Here is a 23,695-nt window from a genome sequence, read left to right as displayed (position 1 = left end):
GGCAATCCTACACTCTCAGGGACACTCGGTGATCCCTTACTTAGACGATCTGCTTGTCAAGGCACCCTCTCAAGGGGCATGCCAACACAGCCTGAACATCGCTCTGGAGACTCTCCAGAGTTTCGGGTGGATCATCAATTTTCCAAAGTCAAATCTGACACCGGTCCAATCACTGACATATCTTGGCATGGAGTTTCATACTCTCTCAGCGATAGTGAAGCTTCCGCTGAACAAACAGCGTTCACTACAGACAGGGGTGCAATCTCTCCTTCAAGGCCAGTCACACCCCCTGAGGCGCCTCATGCACTTCCTAGGGAAGATGGTGGCAGCAATGGAGGCAGTTCCTTTTGCGCAGTTTCATCTGCGCCCACTTCAATGGGACATTCTCCGCAAATGGGACAGGAAGTCGACGTCCCTCGACAGGAACGTCTCCCTTTCGCGGGCAGCCAAGGCTTCCCTTCAGTGGTGGCTTCTCCCCACTTCTCTGTCGAAGGGGAAATCCTTCCTGCCCCCATCCTGGGCGGTGGTCACGACGGACGCGAGCCTGTCAGGGTGGGGAGCGGTCTTTCTCCACCACAGGGCTCAGGGCTCTTGGACTCAGACAGAGTCCTCCCTTCAGATCAATGTTCTGGAGATAAGGGCAGTGTATCTTGCCCTAAAGGCGTTCCAGCCGTGGCTGGAAGGCAAACAGATCCGAATTCAGTCGGACAACTCCACAGCGGTGGCATACATCAACCACCAAGGCGGGACACGCAGTCGGCAAGCCTTCCAGGAAGTCCGGCGGATTCTGCTGTGGGTGGAAGCCACAGCCTCCACCATATCCGCAGTTCACATCCCGGGCGTAGAAAACTGGGAAGCAGACTTTCTCAGTCGCCAGGGCATGGACGCAGGGGAATGGTCCCTTCACCCGGACGTTTTTCAGGAAATCTGTTGCCGCTGGGGCATGCCGGACGTCGACCTAATGGCGTCCCGGCACAACAACAAGGTCCCGACATTCATGGCACGGTCTCAAGATCACAGAGCTCTGGCGGCAGACGCCTTAGTTCAGGATTGGTCGCAGTTTCAACTCCCTTATGTGTTTCCTCCTCTGGCACTGTTGCCCAGAGTGTTACGCAAGATCAGGGCCGACTGCCGCCGCGCCATCCTCGTCGCTCCAGACTGGCCGAGGAGGTCGTGGTACCCGGATCTGTGGCATCTCACGGTCGGCCAACCGTGGGCACTACCAGACCGACCAGACTTGCTGTCTCAAGGGCCGTTTTTCCATCTGAATTCTGCGGCCCTCAACCTGACTGTGTGGCCATTGAGTCCTGGATCCTAGCGTCTTCAGGGTTATCCCAAGAGGTCATTGCCACTATGAGACAGGCTAGGAAACCAACGTCCGCCAAGATCTACCACAGGACGTGGAAGATTTTCCTGTCGTGGTGCTCTGCTCAGGGTTTTTCTCCCTGGCCATTTACCTTGCCCACTTTTCTGTCCTTCCTTCAATCCGGATTGGAAAAGGGTTTGTCGCTCGGCTCCCTTAAGGGACAAGTCTCTGCGCTCTCTGTGTTTTTTCAGAAGCGCCTAGCCAGACTTCCACAGGTACGCACGTTCCTGCAGGGGGTTTGTCACATCGTCCCTCCTTACAAGCGTCCGTTAGAACCCTGGGATCTGAACAGGGTGCTGATGGCTCTTCAGAAACCACCGTTCGAGCCAATGAGGGATATTTCTCTCTCACGCCTTTCGCAGAAAGTGGTCTTCCTAGTAGCAGTCACTTCACTTCGGAGAGTGTCTGAGCTAGCAGCGTTGTCGTGCAAAGCCCCTTTCCTGGTGTTTCACCAGGACAAGGTGGTTCTGCGTCCGGTTCCGGAATTTCTACCTAAGGTGGTATCCCCCTTTCATCTCAATCAGGATATCTCCTTACCCTCTTTTTGTCCTCATCCAGTTCACCAATGTGAAAAGGATTTGCACTTGTTAGATCTGGTGAGAGCACTCAGATTCTACATTTCTCGTACGGCGCCCCTGCGCCGCTCGGATGCACTCTTTGTCCTTGTCGCTGGCCAGCGTAAAGGGTCACAAGCTTCCAAATCAACCCTGGCTCGGTGGATCAAGGAACCAATTCTCGAAGCTTATCGTTCCTCGGGGCTTCCGGTTCCCTTAGGGCTGAAGGCCCATTCTACCAGGGCCGTGGGGGCGTCCTGGGCCTTGCGGCACCAGGCTACGGCTCAGCAGGTGTGTCAGGCGGCTACCTGGTCGAGCCTGCACACTTTCACGAAACACTATCAGGTGCATACCTATGCTTCGGCAGATGCCAGCCTAGGTAGGCGAGTCCTTCAGGCGGCGGTTGCCCACCTGTAGGACGGAGCCGTTTACGGCTCTATTATGAAGTATTATTTACCCACCCAGGGACTGCTTTTGGACGTCCCAAGTGTCTGGGTCTCCCAATGGAGCGACAAAGAAGAAGGGAATTTTGTTTACTTACCGTAAATTCCTTTTCTTCTAGCTCCAATTGGGAGACCCAGCACCCGCCCCTGTTCCCTTCGGGCTGTTGTTCTTTGTGTACACATGTTGTTCATGTTGAATGGTTTCAGTTCTCCGATATTCCTTCGGATTGAATTTATTTTAAACCAATTTATAATTTTTTCCTCCTTCTTGCTTTTGCACCAAAACTGAGGAGCCCGTGATGCACGGGGGGTGTATAGGCAGAAGGGGAGGGGCGTTACACTTTTAGTGTAATACTTTGTGTGGCCTCCGGAGGCATAGCTATACACCCAAGTGTCTGGGTCTCCCAATTGGAGCTAGAAGAAAAGGAATTTACGGTAAGTAAACAAAATTCCCTTCATTCATGCAGTTCTTTTTGTACTTCAATATATGAATGTCATTTTTTTGTATATTTATAATCTCCGTCCGTTACCTGTATCTGTATCACCATTTCACCAATGTTATATGAAGTGTCTATGATTCGCCTTATACTTTTTGTTCCAGCTGATTTGTAAATGACACAATCTGAACTCTTTATGATAAATATTTGAGAAGACGTTCTCTCGCCGGCTAATTCTCCTCTCTTGTTCTCTCGACGGCTGATTCTCCTGTCTTGTTCACCCACCGGGTGATTCTTCTCTCTTGTTCTCTCGACGGCTGCTTCTCCTGTCTTGTTCTCTCGCTGGCTGATTCCCCTCTCTTGTTCTGTCGACGGCTGATTCTCCTCTCTTGTTCTTTCGACGGCTGATTCTCCTCTTTTTTTTTTCTCTCGACGGCTGATTCTCCTCTCTTGTTCTCTCGCCGGTTGATTCTCCTCTCTTGTTCTCTTGCCCGTTGATTCTCCTCTCTTTTTTTTCTCTCGCCAATTGATTCTCCGCTCTTGTTCTCCGCTGTAGTTTCGTTACAATTCTATTTTGCTATTTGTTTATTATGTTGGTGCTTATTTCTCTGAATTACTAATTTTTCCTATTTTTTTCTTTGACTTGTGAAGACTTTAGAGGTCACCAAGGAAGTGAACTGCTTGACTGACTTTCTGCCGGATTGTGAGGTGCAGGTGCAGGAGTTGAAGAAGCAGCAGGAGAAAGGTCTTCTTTTTGGGGTCCCCATCAGCATCAAGGACAATGCTGGATATAAGGTCACTGCTACATGCTGTATCCAGGTTGTGACATCTTATGCCAGACAGATAATTGATCTATTTCCATCACATAGTCGATGGAATGTGTCTTACGTTCTGACTGGACCTTAAGGTGAAGGCAGCGCCAAAGGGGAAGGGACTGGGAGGGGTCGGCCCCAAGAGACGGGGACCTGAGGGGTTCAGTCCCAGTTCAATCCCAGTAACGAGGACAGCAGTTTTTTGGGCCAAGTGATGAGGACTATAGGGGTTTGGTCTCTGTGGGGTCAGGTCCAGTAAGGTTGGGACCGGTGGGACCACACCAGTAATGGCACCTGAGGTGACACTGGGGCTCTACCGTCCAATCAGGTTTCGGCAGCTTGCGATTCCTCAACTTGTGGGGTCTGTCTTCTTGGGTGGCAGGAAGGATTCCCCTCTCAGATCTGAGCTCTCTTGGCATCCTTTGATCTGTTCCCTCATAATCAAGAGCTTGTCTTTGTGCAGGGACACAACTCGCACTGTGGCCTCGTCCATTATCTGGGCGTGGAGGAAGCAGAGGACAGCGTCATTGTGCAGGTGCTGAAGAAGCAGGGAGCGGTGCCATTTGTGAAGACCAACATCCCACAGTCCCTGATAAAGTGAGACCCCAGCAATACGACACCGCTCCACTACAGTCACTCCCAGAGCAGTACTCGCTCCACTCCTCTATATAATGCTGAGGATCACACAACCAGAGCAGCACTTGCTCCACTCCTCCATTTCTCACGAAAAAAGTAATACAAGGAGAGCTCAAAACTGGTTCACAGACTAAAAACTCCTTAATTTAAAAATTATTAATTTTATTAACAGAAGCAATTAAAACTTCTACATTATATAGAAAATAATCATTGGTGCCATACAACAATTTCAAACATATATCCCCCTTATTTTTATAGTCCTATGTGTTTCCACAATTTAGGAGCAAGAACAAATGTCAGTAAGGCGCAATACAAAAATATATCCCTAAACAGTCCAATAGTCAAGGGTCCTACAGTCAAGATCCCTAAAGGCAGCACTTTACCCTAAATTAGTTGGTTCTGCACTGAGATATAATTCTGTATATATACTGCCACTTTCTATATTAGTGAGGAGGCTGTCAACCTTCTACCCCTAATCGACCCGACGCGTTTCCCCTTCTAATAGAAGGTTCCTCAGGGGTCATCAAAAAGTAGTATAGAAAAATACAAATAATTTATACATTATCCTCCAATCATATAGTGAATACAGACATAGTTTTTGTAATCTCCCCAAACAGAGTACATCAAACAGATGATCTTCAGATTGTACATATGACTAATATAGTCTCCTCTGGTGCTGGCGTATCTTTAGACTCCAAAAGTTGCCAGGTAATACAGAGTTCCATAAAATATTAGTGTGGATGTTACAGAACAAAAAATTCCTGTTATAGAAATATTTTTCAGATTTTTGTCATCTCATCCGGGACAAAGCTGTATGTTCTAGGTGAATGATGGTGTCACCTATTAATGTCATGCCCATTCATAATTCCCCTTCAACAAGCTTTTTTCTTTTCTGTGTCAGTGTGGATGAATGGACTAGGGTCCCCTCAGGTTGCAATTGGTATGTCCGGTGCAAATGAATTATATACCAGCATGTAGTTGGGGCTCCCTGCAATATTCAGATCGTTCCCAGCCTCTGCAAAATCCACGTGGATTTTGCAGAGGCTGGGAACGCTCTGAATATTGCAGGAATTTTTTGTTCTGTAACATCCACACTAATATTTTGCTTCTGTTAATAAAATTAATAATTTTTAAATTAAGGAGTCCACTCCTCCATGTAATGCAGAGGAACATAATGCAGTCAGTTCCAGAGCAGCACTCGCTCCACTCCTCCATATAATAACAGGGAACATAATCCAGTCACCTCCAGAGCAACACTCGCTCCACTCCTCCATATAAGGCCAGAGTCACACTTGCGAGTGCCTCGCGTGTATCTCGCGCGAGTCTCTCATTGAATCACCTGGCACGGACTTGCACTCTCCTGACAGGAGCAGGTCGGTTGCATGTATGTCTATGCAGCTGAGACGCTCCTGTTTGGAGAGTGTTAGTCCATGCCGGGTGATTCAATGAGAGACTCGCGCAAGTTACACACAAGGCACTCGCAAGTGTGACTCTGGCCTAATACTGAGTAACATACTCCAGTCACCTCCAGAGCAACACACCCTCCACTCCTCCATATAATGTCGGGGAACATACTCCAGCCACCTCCAGAGCAGTACTCGCTCCACTCTTCTATATAATGCCAGGGAACATACTCCAGCCACCTCCAGAACAGCACTCGCTCCACTCCTCCATATAATGCAGAGGAACATACTCCATTCACCTCCAGAGCACCACTCACTTCACTCCTCCATAAAATGTCAAGGAACATGAAGAAAAATGAAATGGAAATCTCCTAAATGTTTGGTGCCGGCCATTTGCCTCCTTCTGTCCTTCATGATGCACTTGTGCAGAATTTTGTGGGATTCTATTTGGGTTTATGAGTAACCGATTATCCCGGACTAATCCAGAATTCCGGGGACTAATTCAGAACTCCGAGAACTATTCCAGAATTTTGAGGACTATTCCAGAATTCCGGGGACTGTTCCAGGTCCCCACTCGCTTGAAGTAGGCTCGTTATTATACTAGAATAGAATTTTCATTACGATTAATCTGAGCACGAATTGTCATGATTCCCCCATCACTACTAATAATGGTCACCGTCATTAACAGAAACAGATGTGTAGGATGAGTGAGGATCAGCCCCAGTCTGCCGCATCGGAGAGGCAGGGGAAGACCGATTCATGTCACAGGCACCATGGAAGACTGAGAGCAGCAAGGCGACACCAGGCGCCTAAAGGAAACCTGTCACATGTATGTAAAAATGCTACTAACCTGCAGATATGGGGTTAATCTGACAGTTAATACCATTCTGAACCCGCCTGGTGCGGTACCTAAAAAACGCAGCACCTTCCCTTTAATTTCCTCCTGGCAGTGTACTGCCCCGTGGCCTCGGCTGCGGCCGCCGAGCCGCTCGGATCCGTGCTCGCTTTCTACGGGTGGTGGCTCGAGCCTCTCACGGACCCGGGGGTCACGTTGCTCTGCAAGGGAGGTTGGCGCTACGCGCGGGGGATGCGGATATTTGGTTTTGGGATGATTGTTCGTGACGCCACCCACGGGTTGTAGTGATTGTGGACACCACCGCTGCGGTGAAGGTGTGGGGGCTCCCGGGAGCAGTGTAGTGGCGCAGCTAGGTATTGACCCCTCTGTGGGTAGGGGATGTTGGTCCCAGGGCCCGGTTGGCGAGGGCCGGGGTGCAGGGCGCAGTGTTGCGGTGCAGCGCGGTACAGTGCCTGAGGGCACTGGTGTACTCACGATTAAACCACACAGAGTCACTGGTAAACCAAACGGGGTGATGAACGGGGCCCGCAGCCGGCTGCAGCTTCCAAGTCTGTATGTATCTTGACTACTGTGCCTGGGCACTGGTAGTCCGCTCCCTGGCGTATAAGTGTCATAGGAGCCCGTTTGCCCGCAGACGCTGGCCCTTTGGATCTCTGGCCTTTGGCGGTGGCTCCTATCCGGATAGGTTGGGCTGTTGCCTTCAATCGGGACTTAGGTGGGAATGAACCCCTGAGGTCCAGACCGCAATCAGTTGATTTGACTATGGTGGTGGCTTATAGCCTAGTTCGGGGTCTGAGTACCCTGCCTGGTGCTCCGGTATCCAGTTGGCTCCCCGGTTTGGTTCCGGCGGGCCACTACCCTGTCCCGGTCCCTTACGGTTCCACCGGTCGTATTCCCGGTCTCCTGCAGGCGGCCACTACCGTCTACCTGCCTGACTGATCGGGGGTCCTAGGCTCCAACCCAGGCCCCACGCAGAACTGTACTCCTCTCACTTCCAAACTTAATCTCGATCTGCTTGTGTTTCCTTGCTCAGGCCAGCAGACTCCTCAGAGGGCGTGTCTATCTGCCTGACTCCGCCCACCTGGTGTGCCTGTCTGACTCTGAGGGAGGCAATCAGGTCTTTGGTTGACTGATGGTACCTTACTAGGGTGGGGGTGTATGTGGTGTGTGTAGTGACCTGTGACCCCTGGGTGTTCAGGGCGTCACAGCAGCAGGGTTCAATGTGACGGCTCTGAGTAGGTTCCGAATGCTATAACCCTGCAGATTAACCCGATATCTGCAGGTTAATAATGTTTTAACATGTGACAAGTTCACTTTTAAACTGCTGCAACAAGGTGTCTCCAAGGGTAAGCTTTCACAGCAGACTGGGGCCTCAGATGTTTTGTTCAAGCTCTATAGAAGAAGAACCAAAAAATGGACAACATTGAGGACAGTCGATGCAGTCATCGGCCAAGGAAACTTAGTGCAGCAGATGAAGGACACATCTTACTTCCCTTCAAAAGTGGAAGCTGTCGAGCAGGGCCATCAGCGCATAACTAGTGGACAAGCTACACCACTCTGCTGTTGAGAGAAGGCTGCTTGTAGTGGTCTTCATGGAAGAATTTCTTACCACAAAACCTGACCTTCTACATGGAAACAAGGCCAAAAGAATGTTCGAAAACAGAACGTGGGGTGCAGATAATGGCAGCAGATCTCTGGACTGAGGAGTAAAATGTGGCTGTAACCGAAGCAGATTGCTCCTGCAGGTCTGGAGAGCGGCACAATAATGACGGTCTGCAGGAGCAATGACGGACGGTCGGGGGTTCAGCAGTTTTGTGTTTGTATTTCAGCAGATAGTGTTGTGGATTTTTCAGAATTAATGGTGACCTCAGTGCTGAGAAATTCCGGCAGACACTTCTCCATCATGTGATACCATCAGGAGGAGTCCGATTGGCTACTAATTTATTCTGCAGCTGGACAATCATTCCCAACATCCAGCTAATGCCATTTCAGATCGAGGAGTCCTGAGGGTGATGATCCACAGAGCCCTGATCTCACATCATCCCGTCTGTCTGGGATTAGGACACAAAAGGATCTGCCCAAGTCGCATACACAGAAGATGCAGTGTCAGGTCTCCAAGATGTTTGGATCAACCTCCAGCCGAAATCCTACATAACCTGTGTACAAGTGATGAGAAGATGTGATGGAGCTGACGGTCAGTCACCAAATACTGAAGACCGAGGAGACAAGCGGTCACCGAATACTGAGGATGGAAGTGACAGGGGTCACTGAATACTGAGGATAGAGGAGATGCGCAGTCAACAGATACGGAAGAGACGGCCCTATCACCAAATACTGAGGAGACAGGCGGTCACCGAATACTGAGGACGGTAGAGACGGGCGTTCACTGAATACTGAGGACAGAAGAGATGGATAGTCACTGAATATGGAGTATGGAGGAGATGGGCGGTGAGCCCCGATCTCCTATCTACATAACCTGTGTACAAGTGACGTGAAGTGATGGAGTCACCAAATATTGCGGGGATTTACATATCTATTTTATTCATTCATTTTGCATGATGTTACTTGATAAAAATAGATTAATGTTTCTATTTTTGAAATCTTATTTTGCCACATTTTTCCACACCCGCCCTGAACTTTTGCCGAGTACTGTATATTTCAGTGGTTATTGGTGGTTTGTCTCCTGTTACAGCTTTGACTGCAGTAACTCCATCTTCGGACAGACACTGAACCCGCACAACCATAAGAAGACCTGTGGGGGCTCCAGTGGCGGGGAGGGTGCCCTGATCGCAGGCGGTGGAGCTATCCTTGGCGTGGGCACAGATGTGCTCGGAAGTATCCGGATGCCATCCAGCTTTTGTGGAATCTGTGGATTGAAGCCATGTGGAGACCGACTGAGGTAAGTAGGGCAGATAATAGAGAATGAGTCACAGGAGGTGACATCAATCTGTCATTAGAATTAAGACTTCCTTCCTCCTGTAACTTTTCCACCTCTTCCCTCTTCCTCCTCTTTTTTTCTTCCTCGTCCCTTCCATACTTTGGATATTCTTGCTCTCCTTCCTCGCCATTTGTTTCTTGTCCTTCTTCGTCATTCTCCGTCTCCATAGTTTTCTATTTCTATTCCTTGTTTCTATTCATCCTCCTCTTACTACCTCTTAATCCCTTTCATACACCTCTTTATATCCTGCTTCGTTATCCACCCTCTTTCTTAATTTTCCCCATTCTTCTTCATTTTTCTTTTTAGCTTCTTCCTCCTCTTCTATTTCCTCATTATTCTTGCTGCCTCCTCTGTCCTCTTAATCCTACCCTTCCTCTTTTTTCTTCTTTCTCCTCCTCTGTACTCCTTTATTTCCTTCCTTCCTCTTTTTTTCTTCTTCCTCCTCCATGAAGGTAATTTTTCTTCATCTTCCTTTGTCTTCTTTTTGCTTTCTTCTTTTGTTCCTGTGATGACATGACTAGTGATGCGTGAATATACTCAGCACTATTCGTTACTCACATGAATATTCCATTAAAATAAATAATTTTAAAAACCAGCGTGTGGTTTTTGATACTCAGCCATGATAAAGCCGACAGCTGGTATTCTCAGGCTGGGGAGGCCCATGGTTATTGGGCACCCCAGCCTAAAAATAGCGATCCGCAGCCGCCCAGGATTGTCGCATCCATTAAATACGACAATCCCGGTGCTTTAACAGGCTCATCCTGATTGCCCTCGTGTAGTGGCAATCTGGGTAATATAAGGGGTTAGTGACAGCTCACAGCTGCCACTAAGCCCTAGATTAGTAGTGGGGAGGGATCTATTCCTATAATGATCTGTCCATATTCTTCTTCTTCGTTATTCCTGTAATGATCCATCCATGTTCTTCTATCTCTTTCTTGTTATTCCTGTAATGATCTGGCTATGTTCTTCTTCCTCATCCACTTACTGTATTTGATCCTTTTCTTCCTTCCTACTCCCCATTTTGTTCCCTCTTTATTATACTGCCTACTCTTCCTTCTGTTTCCTCTTCATTCTCCTCCCTCCTTCTCTTATCCTTTCTTGTCTTTCCTCATCTTCTTCCTCCTCTTCTGCGTTTTCCTCATCTTTCTCTTCTCATCTTTCTCTTTCTTTTCCTTCCTCATTATTCTTGTAATAATCCATCCATGTTGTTATTCTTCTCTTTCAGTGATCGTGGAATCCTCTCTCCGGTCAGTGGGAAGTCAGGTTTGTCATATTTCCAGTCAGTTTGCAGTCTCTGTGGCCACAATCCTTTCTTCAGCTCTATGATGTTTATTTGGGTGTTTTGCTGTCCTCGTGTTATGTGACTGTGATAGTTCTGTCCCTGTAGCGGTGAATATGCCAGGCCCAATGGCACGTGATGTGGACAGCTTGGCCTTGTTTATGAAAGCCGTTCTGTGTGATGAATTGTTCCAGCTCGACCCCACAGTGCCGCCAGTCCCCTTTAATGACGAGGTATGTGGCCATTCATGCCTTCCCTGCCACTACCGAAGTCCTCATTTCCTGTTACCAGACCAGTGGTGGCACTCTGTAATGTCTGCCTCCTGCTGGGCTCTAGTATATTGGGTGGGGTCTGCACTGGTCTCTGCACTTCCTGTGTGTCTGTCACTCATTATTACCAGTTGCTCTTTGTTCACAGATTTATCACAGCAAAAGGAGTCTGACTGTTGGCTTCTATGATACTGATGGATATTTCCTCCCGCACCCGAGCATGAGACGAGCCGTGCAGGAGGCCAAGACCCTACTGGAGGAGGCAGGACACAAGGTATGGGAGCAGAATCCTAGATCAGGGGAACTCTGCTGGAAGGCACTGCTCTGGAGACCTTTATAATTACACATTCTCACCATCATCATCACAATTATCACTGTCACTGGGGAGATCTTCAGGGGCAGTGACATTGGGGAAGGCCTATGTGTGTGGAAGGTGGGTGCTAGGGTTGGTACATGTGTTGGGAAAGATGGCTTGACTCACGCAAGTCTAAGTAGCATTGCATCATCTTTAACTGAGACTTAGGCCCCTGATCACATCCTCTTGGGGCGGAGAGATGGGAGGTGGGTGCTGATGAGGTGAATGGATTTGCCAGTGAGGAGGATGGGGTTGTTGGTGAGAAGGATGAAGTGGTTGGTGAGGAGGAAGTATTTTCTGGTGAGGAGGATTGGTTTGTTGGAGGAGGGTGGGGTTGCCGATGAGGAGGATGGAGGTGTTGGTAAGGACAATGCATTTCCTGGTGAGGAGAATGGGTTTGCTGGTAAGGATGATGAGGTTGTTGGTGAAGAGGATGGGTTTTCTTGTGGGGAGCATGAGTTTGCTGAGGATGGGTGTTGCTGGTGAGAAAGATGGCTGTTGCTGGTGAGGAGGATACTTATAGGGGATTTTAACTATCCAGACATTGGGACAGAGAGTCTGCAGGTTGTGCTAAAGCTGCAAGTTCTTATTTACAATTCAAAGACAATTTCCTCTCTCAGATGATAGATGAACCAACAAGGGGAGGTAATCTGCAGTATCTGGTCCTGTCACATAGACCAGATACAATCTAAGATCTACAAGTCCGGGAGCACTTAACAGGTCCGGGAGCAATTGGGCACCAGCGATCATAATATGGTAAGCTTCAAAGTACTATTCAATAGAACATTTGAAAGGGGAAATGCTAAAACCTGGAATTTTAGGAAAGCTGATTTCAACAAATTAAAGGTAAGTTCACACACTGCGTTTTTTTGACGCTGCGTTTTTGTGCGTTTTTCGCGGCAAAAAACGCACAAAAACGCACCCGCAGCAAAAAAAACGCGGCAAAAAACATGTGCGTTTTTACCACATTTTGGTGCGTTTTTTGCTGCGGTTTTGCTCACTGCGTTCTTATGCGTTTTTTTTTATCAGTGAACAATGCCATTAAAGATTATTGAAAAAGAAAAAAAAAAGGTCTGATGTCATTTCCTTCTTCAATATGTTCTTCATTCTCCACTAGTGTATGCAGGAGAGCAAACAGCTGCAGAACTAGAAGGCTCAGCATGCTCCATCTAGGACTGTATGCTGGAGGGAGAGGCAGGGGGAGCAGAACTACAGAACTCAGCATACTTCATCCACTAGTGTATGGAGGAGAGCAGACAGCTGCAGAACTACAAGGCTCAGCATGCTCCATCCAGGACTGTATGCTAGAGGGAGAGGCAGGGGGAGCAGAACTACAAGGCTCAGCATACTCCATCCACTAGTGTATGGAGGAGAGCAGACAGCAGCTGTAGAACTACAAGGCTCAGCATGCTCCATCCAGGACTGTATGCTGAGGGAGAGGCAGGGGGAGCAGAACTACAAGGCTCAGCATACTCCATCCACTAGTGTCACACAGTCATGGATTACTCCTATATTTACATCTGATAACTGCAATCCTCCAGCCTCCTGAGATCCTTATATCATGGAAAGGGGAAATGCGTTGAGGCGATACAGAGCATGCTGCTAAAAGGGAAGTAACCATTATTTTCTTCCCTGTGGGGTTATCTATACCCTTCTTTTCTGCTCTATAAAAATCATCTGCATGATTGCTCTGAGGCATTGCATTACATGTATCAGCATCGGTTTATGCAGTGCAAATCTGTGCAATTATGATTGTGTAAAAGTTTATCCATGTGTGATTGCCATACCATACTATATCACACTGGGACAGGGGAGGAAAAACTGACATATGGAATTGAATTTTCCATTATGTTAATGTGTTCCTCCATTATGTTAATGTAGATTGTGTATTATGTACTATGTACTAATTTGTACTGGATCATGTACTATGGACTAATTTTTCTGCAGAAGCCTACCTATATTAGGGCTTAATATTTGATTTTTTTTGTCCTGGTTTTCCTGATAGGAAGCTGTTATCTATCGGACAGTGTGATTATATGAGCACTTTGTACTTAATACATTCTAGTACTATTGTATGGCCATCCGTAGTGTAATTACTATTTTAATTCACTAACTATCCAGGGCAACTAGAGGGTGAGCCGACGTGGAACAGGGGCGCCCAAAACAGTTACGGCATCATACCCTCCGTTGGTAGGTAGGAGAAAAGTCCCATAGGGTGCTATAGGGACCCCATATATTTAGCTCCTCCCCTTCATCATCTATTGCCCTTTTGTGTGTTCACTATTAATGGGTGTCTAAATTTTTAAAATATATCAATAAAAGTTTAAATTTTAATTGAAATTGAGGTTTTTTGTTTTGCGTATATTGAACTCAATTGGTCCTATTGTACAGTGCCTACAAGTAGTATTCAACCCCCTGCAGATTTAGCAGGTTTGATAAGATGCAAATAAGTTAGAGCCTGCAAACTTCAAACAAGAGCAGGATTTATTAACAGATGCATAAATCTTACAAACCAACAAGTTATGTTGCTCAGTTAAATTTTAATACATTTTCAACATAAAAGTGTGGGTCAATTATTATTCAACCCCTAGGTTTAATATTTTGTGGAATAACCCTTGTTTGCAATTACAGCTAATAATCATCTTTTATAAAACCTGATCAGACCGGCACAGGTCTCTGGAGTTATCTTGGCCCACTCCTCCATGCAGATCTTCTCCAAGTTATCTAGGTTCTTTGGGTGTCTCATGTGGACTTTAATCTTGAGCTCCTTCCACAAGTTACACAAGTTTTCAATTGGGTTAAGGTCAGGAGACTGACTAGGCCACTGCAACACCTTGATTTTTTCCCTCTTGAACCAGGCCTTGGTTTTCTTTGCTGTGTGCTTTGGGTCGTTGTCTTGTTGGAAGATGAAATGACGACCCATCTTAAGATCCTTGATGGAGGAGCGGAGGTTCTTGGCTAAAATCTCCAGGTAGGTCGTGCTATCCATCTTCCCATGGATGCGGACCAGATGGCCAGGCCCCTTGGCTGAGAAACAGCCCCACAGCATGATGCTGCCACCACCATGCTTGACTGTAGGGATGGTATTCTTGGGGTCGTATGCAGTGCCATCCAGTCTCCAAACGTCACGTGTGTGGTTGGCACCAAAGATCTCGATCTTGGTCTCATCAGACCAGAGAACCTTGAACCAGTCTGTCTCAGAGTCCTCCAAGTGATCATGAGCAAACTGTAGACGAGCCTTGACATGACGCTTTGAAAGTAAAGGTACCTTACGGGCTCGTCTGGAACGGAGACCATTGCGGTGGAGTAGGTTACTTATGGTATTGACTGAAACCAATGTCCCCACTGCCATGAGATCTTCCCGGAGCTCCTTCCTTGTTGTCCTTGGGTTAGCTTTGACTCTTCGGACAAGCCTGGCCTCGGCACGGGTGGAAACTTTCAAAGGCTGTCCAGGCCGTGGAAGGCTAACAGTAGTTCCATAAGCCTTCCACTTCCGGATGATGCTCCCAACAGTGGAGATAGGTAGGCCCAACTCCTTGGAAAGGGTTTTGTACCCCTTGCCAGCCTTGTGACCCTCCACGATCTTGTCTCTGATGGCCTTGGAATGCTCCTTTGTCTTTCCCATGTTGACCAAGTATGAGTGCTGTTCACAAGTTTGGGGAGGGTCTTAATTAGTCAGAAAAGGCTGGAAAAAGAGATAATTAATCCAAACATGTGAAGCTCATTGTTCTTTGTGCCTAAAATACTTCTTAATACTTTAGGGGAACCAAACAGAATTCTGGTGGTTTGTGGGGTTGAATAATAAATGACCCTCTGAATAAACTTTTCACAATTTAAAAAAAAAAAAGAAAGAAATAACATTCTTTTTTGCTGCAGTGCATTTCACACTTCCAGGCTGATCTACAGTCCAAATGTCACAATGCCAAGTTAATTCCGAATGTGTAAACCTGCTAAATCTGCAGGGGGTTGAATACTACTTGTAGGCACTGTATATGTTTTTTTCTAACTGGGGATACCGAACATAAATGAGGCAAGTTTAAGGATATACTGCTAGAGTCCTGTAAAAAGCTTATACCCTCTGGTAATAAAATGTCCGGGAATAAAAAGAAACCACTATGGATAAATAAGATCGTACAAAGTATAATAAAACAAAGGGCTGAGACATCTTGAAGGCTGAGAATACAGAAAAAACTTTCAGGAATATAAAGATCTCAATAGGAAATGTAAAAATGAAATTAAGCTACAAAATTAGCTACTGAAACAAAAATTGCCAAGGACATTAAAATAAATCCCAAAATTGTTTTATAAATAAATTAATGCCCAAAAAAAAAGATGGTATTGGCACCATAAAAGATATAAAAGATTCTAACAGGATAATAATAGAGGACAAGGAAAAGGCTGAAATATTAAACAGGCACTTTTCATCAGTGTTCACCAAGGAACTGACTGTTGCAGGGATCATTCAACAAGTCAAAAATCAAAGATCACCACCCGATATAACTAATTTAACACAAGAAGAAGTACACCTGCGTCTGAGTAAATTAAACATTGACAACCCCCCCAGGCCAAATGGTATTCATCCTCGAATATTCAGGAAATTGAGCTTAGTAATTCACAGACCGCTGTATCTCATCTTCTTAGACTCGCTTGTAGCAGGGTTGGTGCCTCAGGATTGAGAATTGCTGATGTGGTACCGATATTTAAGAAAGGTAAGAGGGTGGATCCAGACAACTACCGTCCAGTAAGCCTGGCATTATTAGTGTGCAAAGTTTTTGAGGGCATTTTAAGGGATGACATGCAAAATATATTGCAGAAAATAATATAATAACTGACAGACAGCATGGATTCATGAAAGATAAGTCGTGTTTAACCAACATGTTGGGGTTCTATGAGGAGGTAAGTGCAAATCTGGATATTGGTAATGCAGCTGATGTGATTTATTTCGACTTTGCAAAGGCATTTGATCCTGTGTCACATAATAGCCTTATACTGAAGCTCCAGAAGCCACGACCAGGCGAAACTATAAGCAGATGAGTAAGGAATTGGCTTAAAGATAGGAAATAAAGTGTTATCATAAATGGTACATTCTCTAATTTGGCTATAGTCAGCAGTGGGGACCACAGGGATCAGTACTGGGAGCAGCGGTGACCACAGGGATCTGTACTGGGAGCAGTGGGGACCAGAGGGATCTGTACTGGAAGCAGTGGGGTACTGCAAGGATCAGTACTGGAAGCAGCGGTGACCGCAGGGATCTGTGCTGGGAGCAGTGGGGTACTACAGGGATCTTTACTGGGAGCAGTGGGGTACTGCAGGGATCTTTACTGGGAGCAGTGAGGTACTGCACGGATCTGTGCTGGGAGCAGTGGGGACCACAGGGATCTTTACTGGGAGCAGTGGGGTACTTCCGGGTATCTTTACTGGGAGCAGTGGGGTACTGCAGGGATCTGTTCTTGGAGCAGATGAGACTGCAGGGATCTGTACTGGGAGCAGTGGGGACCGGAGGGAACTGTACTGGGAGCAGTGGGGTACTGCAGGGATCTGTGCTGGGAGCAGTGGGGACTGCAGGGATCTGTGCTGGGAGCAGTGAGGTACTGTAGGGATGTTTACTGGGAGCAGTGGGGTACTGTAGGGATGTTTACTGGGAGCAGTGGGTTACTGCAGGGATCTTTACTGGGAGCAGTGGTGACCGCAGGGATCTGTGGTAGGACCGATTCTTTTTAATCTCTTTATTAATGACCTTGTGGATGGGATTGATAGTAAAGTATCAGTCTTTGCTGATAACACCAAACTATGTAGGATAATAAACACTGACCTTGATACAATATTACAGAAGGATCTGGATAAAATGTCAGAATGGGCAGACACTGGACAGAGGAGATGTAATGGTGATAAATGTAAAGTAATGCACCTAGGACGGAGTAATCCTATAGCTGCACATACATTAAATGGAAGTAAACTCGGGACTACAAAACAGAAGAAAGAGCGTGGGATTCTGGGTACAAGTAACTAGGCAGCAGCACTCAATGTCAGGCAGCAGCAAAAGGAAACAACATTTTAGGGTGTATAAAAGGAGATTAGATCTCATGATCCCAACATATTGTTACCCCTCTATAAATCACTGGTAAGGCCACATCTGGAATTTGGGATCCAGTTTTGGGCTCCACATGTTAAAAAGGATATTCAGAAGTTAGAGTCAGTTCAAAGGCAGCAACTAGGTTATTAAAAGGAAATTAGGCCGCCCGTATGATGAGATGAGGAAAAGACGTCCCAGAGGAGATCTCATTATATGTATAAGTACATGTTTGGTCAATATGAAGGACTAGCACATGACTTATTCCTTTCAAAGACAACACTAAGGACCAGGGGGCACTCACTGCAAGTGGAAGAAAAGCAATTCCGGCAGCTAAATAGGAAAGGGATCTTTATAGTAATGCGGGCTTTACACGTTACGATCTATCGTGCGATTGCACGAGCGATCGTACCCGCCCCCGTCGTTTGTGCGTCACGGGCAAATCGCTGCCCGTTTCGCACAAAGTCGTTAAACCGCTGTCACACGTACTTACCTGCTGAGTGACCGCGCTGTGGGCGGTGAACATCCTCTTCCTGAAGGGGGAGGGATGTTCGGCGTCACAGCGACGTCACACAGCCGCCGGCCAATAGAAGCGGAGGGGCGGAGATGAGCGGAATGTAAACATCCCGCCCACCTCCTTCCTTCCGCATAGCCAGCGTGTGCCGCGGGACGCAGGTAAGCTGTGTTCATCGTCCCCGGGGTGTCGCACGGAGCAATGTGTGCTACCCCGGGTACGATGAACAACCGGCGCCATGTTAAATAAACAATTTTTTAAAACTCAGCGACAAGTACACGACTTACGATTTGTGAGCGATTCTGCGTCGCTCGGAGGTGTCACACGAGACGACGTCGTGAACGATGCCGGATGTGCGTCACGACAACCGTGACCTTGATGTTGCATCGCACGATAGCTCGTCTCGTGTAAAGCCCGCATTAGAGCGGCTAGACTGTGGAATGCCAACTACAAAAGATGGTAATGGCAGATACTATTACAGCTTTATATCAGGGCTGGATGATTTCCTCAACATTGCACAACATTGATGGGTATAGATGATTTAGTGATGCACTATATACAGTTGAAACCATTAGTTTCCCTCCGCTCTCTTTATAGACATATCTGCAGTTTTTCCATCTGCTCTCTATAAAGACATATCTGCAGTTTTCCCCTCCGCTCTCTATACAGACACATCTGCAGGTTTTTCCCTCCCTCTATACAGACACATCTGCAAGTTTTTCCCTCCCTCTCTATACAGACACATCTGCAGGTTTTTCCCTCCACTCTCTATACAGACATGTAGCACCCACGGGGCAAGGGGTTAACCGTTTACTCGTCACCGGGCTGGTGATGTCGCGTCTGGAGATGTCACGGGTGGCCCTGCCTAGTTTCGTGGCCCCTAGGTGTACAATAAAAGGGGGGGAATGATGGAATGGAAGTTTGTCTCGTGATACCACGTGTGGTACACGGCCAGTGATTAGCCGCCTCTGCGGGTGATGTCCTCCGGAGCGGATGGTGTCGCAGCAAGGATGGTTCTGCTCCCCACAGATGGAGTGGGCCCCGGTAAGGATGATGGGGATGATAGTCGGCCGCTGGAGCGCGGGGCAACGGCAATGATAGACTGAGGCAGCAGGTGCGGGTCAAGTTCTATTTACTCACAGTTTTGGTGCTGCACCCAGGGTACCAGTCTCTGCCATGATGGGCTCCAGCCGATTCCGGGTAAGTTCAAGGTCAACGCCGGTGCTGTGAACTGAGAGACCTTCTTCCTTGCGCTCGGTGTTGTATCCCCGTGGCCTGAAGCTACTTGGGGACCCCGGTTCTTATAACTCAGCTACCATCCCATATGCAGGTGACACGTGTCCGCTGTGGGGCCTGACCGTAATCCCAACCCCGGGCCCTATGTGCCACTGTGTTCCGGCAATTGGTGGTGGCCAGAGGGACGTACAATCCCCCTGTCCTGCAGATTCTGGTAGTTAGACATGGAGTATGTTCCACCCTAGGGCATTGCACCCTGCTCTGCGCCGGTTCCAAGGGAGCAATGAAGCTCTCCTATCAGCAACCGTGTTTCTCCTCTGTCTCTTCAGCTCACCCGGTCATCTCCTGCCTTTTCCAGTCGGACCGGTCCTAGCTGGAGAAGCTCTTAAGCACTCTCTCCAGCGACCATGTTGTTCTGTGTCCCAGACTATTCTTAAGTGATTTTCCTGTGTGTTCTGTAACTTCCCTAGTGCTGCCTCACCTCCCAGGCCAGTGCCCTGGTAACCGGGAATTTCCCAGGCTGACTGACTTCCTGAGTTGTGTAACTGACTGGCTCACTAACTGGGTGTTTGTGTAAATGTTGCATCAGTGCTAAACACCAACAATTAACCTCTTCATTACCCGGGATACGAACTGCACCTTAAGTGAGATGCAGTACCCTATGGCGACTGAATACTCAGGGGCGCCACAGACACAACTGCAGGTTTTTCCCTCTGCTCTCTTTACAGACACATCTGCAGGTTTTTCCTCCCGTTTTCGGTGTATAAGGAACCACAATTATTTCTATTTGCCAAATGCCAGAAAAATGAGAGAGAGAAAATGTTTTAAGGCATTTTTATTATTTTCGGCAAAATGAAAAGTTTACATACACTTAAGAATGAAGAAGGAGTCGGGTTCTTTGTACCAGAGATGAATGTGCTTTGGTCAGACATATGCATATCAACCCAAGAACAAAAGCAAAAGACCTTGTGAAGATGCTGGCGGAAGCTGGTAAAATTGTGTCCTTATCCACATTGAAATGAGTACTGTATCAATATGGGCTGAAAGGCCACTCTGCCAGGAAGAAACCATTACTCCTAAAGAAACAGAAAAAAAGACAGATTCATGTTTGCAAATCCACACAGGAACAAGACCTTAATGTTTGGAGACATGTTCTGTGGTCTGACAAAACTAAAATTGAACTGTTTGCCCATAATGACGATTGTTGCATATGGAGGAAAAATGGTGAAGCTTTGAAGCCTAAGAACACCATCCCAACTGTGAAACACAGGGCGGCAGCATCATGTTGTCGGGTTGTTTTACTGCTGGAGGGACTGGTGCACTTCACAAAATAGATGACATCATGAAGAAAGAAGATTATGTGGCAATACTGAAGAACATCTCAAGACATCAGCCAGGAACTTAAAGCTTGGGCGGAAATGGGTCTTCCAAATGGACAATGACCCGAAGCATCGGCCAAAGTGGTGTTATACAGTGGCAGGTATCATGCAGTCTGCGCTCGTGATTTTGCTCTCCTGCTTGTTCTATATCTCCACCTGTTGGGGATCATACACATGGATTGATTGGTTTTGTTGTTCTTAACTTGAGAAGGCCACAGGGTGCCGAAACGTTGGGACGTCTATTATTCCTTTGAGTCATTAAACAATACAATCAGATCTGAACGCTCAGTATATCTCGCTTTATTCTTTCTTGGAATGTCAGAGTTATTCTATCATTCTAGATTATTGTAGACGTCCTCCCGGGGCCACCTTGTGGCGTTTTGCAATATACGTTCATGTTTTCTGTATTTTATTTTGATTCAATAAAGAGAAAAAAAAAATAATACTGATTTTGATCTTTAGTGTACATTTCTCATGTAGGGTTTATTGTATGGTGCTTGGCAATTTTATTCTAGTCCATCTATATATACCCCTTAATTTTGATTTATATACTCAAAGATTTGCTGGTGAGCATTATGGGGCTGTTGGTGAGATGGTTGAGGGTGCTGGTGTTAAGGACGGGGTTTCCAGTGAGTCGGATGGGTGTTTTGGTGAAGAGCACGGGTTTGATGATGGTATAAGAATGGGGTTTTCTGGTGAAGATGATGGGTTTGTTGGTGAGGAGCACGGGTTTGCTGGTGTTGAGGATTGGGTTGTCGGTGAGGTGAATGGGTTTCTGGTTTTGTGGATGGGGTTGCTGTTGAGGAGCACGGTGTTGCCGGTGAGGTGGATGGGGTTGTCAGTGAGGTGGTTGGGGGTGTTGGTGAGGAGAATGGTTTATTTTTTGATGAGGAGCATGGGTTTGCTGGTGTTGAGGATGGTGTTGCCGCTGAGGAGCATTTGTTTGCTGATGTTGAGGATGGGGTTTCCGGTGAGGAGCACAGGTTTTCTGGTGTTGAGGATGAGGTGCAGGTGAGGTGGATGGGTTCGCTGGTGTTGGGGATTGGGTTGTCGGTGAGGTGGATGGGGTTGCCAGTGAAGTGGATGGGTTTTTATGGTGCGGAGCATGGATTTTCTAGTGTTGAGGATGGGGTGGCTGGTGAGGAGCATGAGTTTGCTGGTATTGAGGATTGGGTTGTCAGTGAGGTGGCTATGCTCTATGATTCCCTTCTCTCCTCTCCGCAGTTGGTCCCGTTTACCCCTCCAAGGATTGAATATGCCCTGAATGAGCTTTGTATACGAGGATTTTTTGCTGATGGAGGAACGACTCTCGCAGATAAATTGTGAGTTGAAAATTAAGGTGCTGGACCCTGAACAAGATGCAGTGGACGCAGGGCCCTGACAGACACCCATCATCTTCAGGGTCCAGAACGTTATATGCAGAGGACACGGGCGGCGACGGAGAAAGAATCCTCAGATTGACAGCCGAATTCTTTGGGGTAATGACTAGAGGTGTGGGTTTCCGGTGTCTCTCAGTATTAGGTCCCTGTCCTCTCCTCTGAGCTTTAGGAACTCGTATTATTGCATTATATATAATTCATTTCTTGTGTTTTGCAGCCGCCCCGACATTGTGGATCCAAATCTAAAGCAGCAGCTGCTCCTCTACAAGATTCCCAACATCGTAAAGAAGATAGCGTCCTTCTTCATAAGACCTATGGTGAGGAAATATGATTATTACCATCTACAGTCACCTCCAAAGCTACAGTCATTATTCTGGTGTTACATCGTGTCTTATCCTCCAGAGCTGCAGTCACTATTCTGCTGTTACATCATGTCTTATCCTCCAGAGCTACTGTGGCGCCCTGGACAAGCCAGGGGCCACAGGTAACAACACACACACCCCCCCACCCCCAGCAGTTCACAGCAGTCATCCCCAGTGAGACCTGATTTCTTCCTCAGGTTCAGACAGACACACCAGGTGGGCGGAGTCAGGCAGATGGGCACGCCCACCGAGGAGTTTAGCTGGCATGAGGCAGGAAACAAGTTCAGACAAGTCCAGGCAGAGGAAGAGAGAGGAGGTCTGCAGAGAGGCAGACGCAGACTGGGGCCTAGGTTGGAGCCTAGGGCCCTCGTGCAGCAGTCAGGCAGACGGTAGTGGCCATCTGCGAGAGCCGGGAAGACAGTCTGGTGTAACCGTAGGTAGCCGGGGCTGGGCGGTGGCCCACCGGTACCGAACCGGGGAGCCAGCTGGAAACCGGAGTGCAGGAGGAGCGTACGGAAGGTGCAGGAAAGGACTTACAGTACCAACCTGGGGTCAGGGGAAAAACACCGCAGCCGTCTGTGGGACCCGTCCATCCAGCCGTTTGTTTGACCAGAGACTCTGTGTGAATTACTGGCTGAGTGAGTACCACCGTGCCGTGCGGCACAGCGCTGCCCCCATGACCCTGCACCTCGCCAGGCCCCGTAACCCGCCTGCCATCCATCCCTACCCCATCACCGGGCCCCGGGACAATCAACCCCCTACCCACGGAGGGGAGAACTAACATCCAGGCTGCTCCCTGTCTTCGCTCCCGGGATCCCCGTCCAGAGCAGCGGTGGTGTCACCAATCTCACCACAACCGTGGGTGGCGTCACGGACAATATCAAATCCCCACAATCAATTCCCCCTTTTCACTCATGGGCGAGGAACACCGCTCGAGTCCCCGGGATCCAGCCCACCGCTCGAGCCACCACCGAGCAGCGGCAGCAGCAGCCGGACCCGAGCAGTGGGAGAGCGCAGCGTCCCCTCCTCCGCCCGCGACACTACAGTCACTATTCTGCTGTTACATCGTGTCTTATCCTCCAGTCACCTCCAGAGCTGCAGTCACTATTCTGCTTTTACATAATGTCTGATCCTCCAGTCACCTCCAGAGCAGCAGTCACTATTCTGCTGTTACATCATTTTTACCTTCCAGTCACCTCCAGAGCCGCAGTCACTATTTTTTTTTACATCAGACATTAGACTCGTCTCCTCCAGAGCTGCACTCACAATTCTTTTATGTCATATATTACACTCGAGTCTTCTCCAGAGCTGCACTCCTCATTCTGTTTATAACCTATATTAGACTCCAGTCTCCCCCCAGAGCTGCACTCACCATTCTGTTATAACATATATTAGACTCCAGTCTCT

At 47.6% G+C, this 23,695-nt stretch overlaps 1 protein-coding gene across 2 annotated transcripts in view; it reads left to right on the top strand.

Moving 5' to 3' along the window:
- Window positions 1–23,695, top strand: part of LOC142248841 (vitamin D3 hydroxylase-associated protein-like) — a 67,258-nt gene that overhangs the window by 38,644 nt on the left and 4,919 nt on the right. For both annotated transcript variants that reach the window (XM_075320175.1, XM_075320176.1), the window contains exons 3-10: window positions 3,452–3,595; window positions 4,076–4,209; window positions 9,200–9,406; window positions 10,671–10,708; window positions 10,833–10,957; window positions 11,142–11,267; window positions 21,772–21,869; window positions 22,144–22,243. In XM_075320175.1, coding sequence (XP_075176290.1) covers window positions 3,452–3,595; window positions 4,076–4,209; window positions 9,200–9,406; window positions 10,671–10,708; window positions 10,833–10,957; window positions 11,142–11,267; window positions 21,772–21,869; window positions 22,144–22,243 — 972 coding nt within the window. The remainder of the gene's footprint in view (window positions 1–3,451; window positions 3,596–4,075; window positions 4,210–9,199; window positions 9,407–10,670; window positions 10,709–10,832; window positions 10,958–11,141; window positions 11,268–21,771; window positions 21,870–22,143; window positions 22,244–23,695) is intronic.

The sequence above is a fragment of the Anomaloglossus baeobatrachus genome, chromosome 8, assembly GCF_048569485.1.
Source record: "Anomaloglossus baeobatrachus isolate aAnoBae1 chromosome 8, aAnoBae1.hap1, whole genome shotgun sequence".
NCBI classification, from domain to species: Eukaryota; Metazoa; Chordata; class Amphibia; order Anura; family Aromobatidae; genus Anomaloglossus; species Anomaloglossus baeobatrachus.
This window is presented reverse-complemented; position numbering and strand designations above follow the sequence as displayed.